General features: G+C 41.1%; 2 protein-coding genes across 2 annotated transcripts in view; both read right to left on the reverse strand.

Moving 5' to 3' along the window:
• Positions 1 to 5,000, reverse strand: part of LOC110170889 (fibroblast growth factor 14-like) — a 39,687-nt gene that overhangs the window by 12,414 nt on the left and 22,273 nt on the right. The gene's annotated exons all lie outside the window — the stretch shown is intronic.
• The window catches only part of LOC129412550 (fibroblast growth factor 14-like), a gene marked incomplete at its 5' end in the record, with an annotated part of 5,980 nt that continues 2,139 nt past the window's right edge, over positions 1,160 to 5,000 (reverse strand). Inside the window, 2 exons of the mRNA XM_055166509.1 lie at positions 1,160 to 1,179; positions 1,484 to 1,682. Of these exons, the coding sequence (XP_055022484.1) occupies positions 1,160 to 1,179; positions 1,484 to 1,682 (219 nt within the window). The remainder of the gene's footprint in view (positions 1,180 to 1,483; positions 1,683 to 5,000) is intronic.

Raw genomic sequence — 5,000 nt, forward strand, 5'->3', positions numbered from 1 at the left:
CAAAGACATAAAAACACAAACGCACAAAAGACACAAAACGCACAAAGACTAAAAACACAATAAAACACACAAAACGCACAAACACAAAGATTTATATTCAGATTCATATTCACAGAAAACAATAAAACAAACACTTTAATTTTAATCTCATTTGAATAACGACTTTAAAAACACAAGACATTTAAATAAAGACATTTTGTCTGTTGTAACTTTGTTTGAAACTCGGTGAAGTTTGTGTTTTTATATTAAATAATTATACATCATGGATATTGTGGATTTGTATTAAACTTTCACTTTATGTCAAATTTCTTTTGCAAATTGTTGCATATTTCTGTTTTCAACATAATTAGTTGTGATTTGAAACTACGACTCTGTGCTCAGTACTTTTGTTGTGTCCTTAGGCAAGACACTTGAGCCACATTGCTTCATATGCATCAGTCTGTCCCAGGGCAGCTGTGGCTACAGTAACAGAGTGGAGTGAATGAAGTACTGCAGTACTACTGTAGTAATAATACTGCATTAGTTGTGTACAGATCTACAGACGCTCAAAGTCTCTTCAGTCTCTGGTGTCACAGCCGCCCTGGGGCAGACTGACAGAAGAGAGGCTGTCAGTCTGCGCATCCAACCAACACCACCACATTCATATGAGGCAATGCAAGGGAAGTGTCTTGCTTAAGGACACAACCACAGCTTTTACCAGTGGTGCCTCCTGTGGCCCCTGATAATCCCAGTGATCTCAGACCAAGTCCAGACCCAGAACCAGAACCAGATCTGCTCAACCAAACATCTGAGCTCAAGGTTTGGAGACCGACACTACTACTACTACTACTACTACTACTACTACTACTACTACTACTACTACTACTACTACGCTACTGCTACTGCTACTACTACTGCTACTGCTACTGCTACTACTACTACTACTACTACTACTACTACTAACTGGCTAAAGCTACTGACAAATTCAGTACTTGTCAACTGCTACTGCTACTAACTACTACTACTGTTTACTTTACTGGTTGAAACTACTGTTTCTCAGTTCATCTAAGCTTCTTCTTCAGTTGTGCTCAGAGGCTGGTGCGTCATCTCTGCCTGCAGGGGGCGCTCACTACACTGAAACTCCTCTGAAACTAACACTTACTAACTGGCAGAATCGCGTCTACAACTCCGTCCTCAAACCTAAACCAAAGAGAAGAGCAACAGGAGCAGATCAGGGCAGAGGAGTGAAAACACTCCTGCTCATGTCCACACACTCTGATAAACAGACCGAGCGACACACACAAACTGTAAACATGTGTGTGTTAGTTTCAGAGGAGTTTCAGTGTAGTTAGCTCCTCCTGCAGACAGATATGAGGCACCAGCGTCTGACCAGAAGTGAAGAAGCAGCTGGGGATTTTACTCACACTACTATAAGTACAACTTCCACTGTTAGTACTACTACTGCTACCAGTACTTGTACTTCTACTGCTGCAGTTGTGTGTACCTTCTATAGGTTTGGGGAGGAAGTGCGCCGCTGCCTTGGTCTTCTTCACTCTGTTTCCTTTCATGATCTGTCCGTCCTTGTTGAGGCCGAGGTACCAGGCCCGACCCGACTCCTTCTGTCTGTACAACATCGAGCTGTAGATCACGTAGTAATTCTCAAACACCGACTCCTTAAACTTACACTCCACCGTGAACAGCTCCTGCACAAAAAAACACACAAACGTCACCGTAATTCAAACACAAAAACACAAAAATATAACCACAATTCAAACGCGCAAACACACAAATATCAGCACAAGTCAAACACTCGTCGCACGAATGAAACTCGTGCTCGTCACTTCAGGTTTGTCCAGTTGTTGTGTTCAGTTTTGTGTCGTGTTTTTGTGTTTTTATGGAGGATTGTCTTGTGGGAGCTTGTGGGCGGAGCCTCGTACAGGCTTGTGCTGCAGCGAACCATAAGGAAGGTTTGAATAAGGCCCAGGACAGATCTCTAGATGACTCAAACATGCATGGAAGAGTCTAGAACCTCCTCAGACAGGTTTGTGGTTTGTGATGAGGAACAGTGATAATACGTCCGCTTTAATCATTTTATTTAAATCTCTGTCTGTGCTCTGATTGGCTGCAGCCTCCCTCCTCCTCTATGATTGGCTCTCGTGTTTCCTGTCTGCACACCTTTTTATTTATTTTTTTTATTTTATTTTATTTATTTATTATTTATTTATTTTTAATTTTTTTCCTGTCGGCACACCTTTTAGATTTTTCTTTTTTCTATTTTTTTCTTAATTTCTTTTCTTAAATTTTTTCTTTAATTAAATTTTTATTAATACATTGTTTTTCCTCTCCACATACCTTTTTATTTTTTTATTTATTTATTTTAAAAATTTTCCTCTCTGCACACCTTTTTGATTTTTCTTTTTTCCATTTTTTCTTTATTTCTTTATTTTAGTTCTTTATTTATTATTTAGTATTTTTATTTTATTTTTTGTAAATTTTTTCCCTCTCTACACACCTTTTTTTTATTTTTTTTATTATTATATATATATATATATATATATATATATATATATATATATATATATATATATATATATATTATTTTTTTTTTTTTTTTTTTTCCTCTCTGTACACCTTTTTATTTATTTTTCATTTATATATTTATTTATTTAGCATTATTTTTATTTATTTATTTTCCCCCATCTCTTCACACCTTATTTATATTTATACTTATTTTTTAATTTTTATAAAAAAAAATTTTTTAAATTTAATTTTCCCCCCTCGTCTCTGCACACCTTTTTTTTTATTATTTTTTATTATTTTTCATTTATTTATTTAGTATTATTTTTATGATTTTATTTAATTGTTCCCCCTCGTCTCTGCACACCTTCGTGTCTTCGCGTCTCGTCTCAGGTTTGGCTCAGGTTTCCACGGCAACGGGAGGAAAAAGCGTCACCCTGGAAACGAGCAGCGCCGTTACCCGCGGCGACGGAGAGGTAATGGCGATGTAATGACAGAGGCCAGACTGGGATCACAACCAGATCTGAGCAGGGTCCGGACCGGGATCACAACCAGATCTGAGGAGGGTCCGGACCGGGATCACAACCAGATCTGAGCAGGGTCCAGACCGGGATCATAACCAGATGTGATGAGGGTCCGGACCGGGATCATAACCAGATCTGAGGAAGGTCCAGACCGGGATCACAACCAGATCTGAGGAGGGTCTAGCTTTAGTCCAGAACAGAACCCTCCTGGTCCAGACCTGGTCTAGTTCTGACCCAGATCTCGGTCTGACTCCTGAACTCAGTGACACCAGATTATTCAGAAAAATCCAATATGTCTGCTCCTCTTCCTCCTCCCTCCCTCTTTCTCTCCCTCTTTCTCTTTCTCTCCTTCAATCCCTCTCTCTCTCTTTTTTACTCTTTGTTTTTTCTTCTTGACTTTCACTGTCTCCATTTTCCCAACCATCCTCTCCTTTTTTTCTTTTCACTCTATTCTCTCTCCTCCCTCCCTTCCTCCCTTCCTCTCTCCTCTCCGTCTCTCCTCTTTCCCGTGTCTTTCTCTTTTCCCTCCCTCCCTCTTTCTCTTGCCCTCCTCTTAGTTTCTCCCTCTCTCTTCCTCTCCCTCTCTCCTTTTGCACTGTCTCTGTCTGTCTGTCTTTTGCTCTCCTCTCTCCTCATCTCTTCCTCGCCTCTTTCCTCTTTCCTCTCTCTCTTCTTCTTCCTCCCTCGTTCTTCTCTCTCTCTTCTTCCTCCCTCGTTCATGTGAAGTGTTTTCTGATGAGCTTCAGATTCAAGTGTCAATAATTAAACAGGGATTTTCCTCTTTTCACAAACAAACTCAATATTTACAACTAAATACACCAAAAAATCTACTAAAAACACAAAAACACAAAATCCACTAAAAAAACACACAAAAATCCACTAAAAACCACACAAAAATCCACTAAAAAACACACACAAAAATGCACTAAAAACAAACAACACACACAAAAATCTACTTCAGAACCACGAGACCAAGAGACGGGAGGGCATCTGACTCATACTCTGTGTGTGTGTGTTGTGTTGTCACTGTCAGAGTTGTGTGTGTGTGTGTGTTGTGTGTGTGTGTTGTGTGTGTGTGTGTGTGTGTGTGTGTGTGTGTGTGTGTGTGTGTGTGTGTGTGTGTGTGTGTGTTGTGTGTGTGTGTGTGTGTGTGTGTGTGTGTGTGTGTGTGTGTGTGTGTGTGTGTGTGTGTGTGTGTGTGTGTGTGTGTGTGTGTGTGTGTGTGTGTGTGTGTGTGTGTGTGTGTGTGTGTGTGTGTGTGTGTGTGTGTGTGTGTGTGTGTGTGTGTGTGTGTGTGTGTGTGTGTGTGTGTGTGTGTGTGTGTGTGTGTGTGTGTGTGTGTGTGTGTGTGTGTGTGTGTGTGTGTGTGTGTGTGTGTGTGTGTGTGTGTGTGTGTGTGTGTGTGTGTGTGTGTGTGTGTGTGTGTGTGTGTGTGTGTGTGTGTGTGTGTGTGTGTGTGTGTGTGTGTGTGTGTGTGTGTGTGTGTGTGTGTGTGTGTGTGTGTGTGTGTGTGTGTGTGTGTGTGTGTGTGTGTGTGTGTGTGTGTGTGTGTGTGTGTGTGTGTGTGTGTGTGTGTGTGTGTGTGTGTGTGTGTGTGTGTGTGTGTGTGTGTGTGTGTGTGTGTGTGTGTGTGTGTGTGTGTGTGTGTGTGTGTGTGTGTGTGTGTGTGTGTTGTTGTGTGTGTTGTTGTGTGTGTTGTGTGTGTGTGTGTGTGTGTGTGTGTGTGTGTCCACACTGTTCATTATCACAGCTGTAATTACCCCAGAGATTAAACAAACCACACGACGACAACAACCACAACAACCACACCACAGAACGAGGGATGAGGAGGAGGAGAGAGAGAGAGAGAGAAGAATGGGAGAGAGAAGAAGAGAAGAAACAATTTACAATACAACAGAAACAAACGACAGGAAAGAGAGAGAGGAGAGAGGAGAGAGAGGAGAGAGAGAGAGGAGGATGAGGAGAGAGAATGAGGAGAGA

The sequence above is a fragment of the Boleophthalmus pectinirostris genome, unplaced genomic scaffold (assembly GCF_026225935.1).
Source record: "Boleophthalmus pectinirostris isolate CB_2022bp ecotype Guang Dong unplaced genomic scaffold, ASM2622593v1 HiC_scaffold_11, whole genome shotgun sequence".
Lineage (NCBI taxonomy): Eukaryota > Metazoa > Chordata > Actinopteri > Gobiiformes > Gobiidae > Boleophthalmus > Boleophthalmus pectinirostris.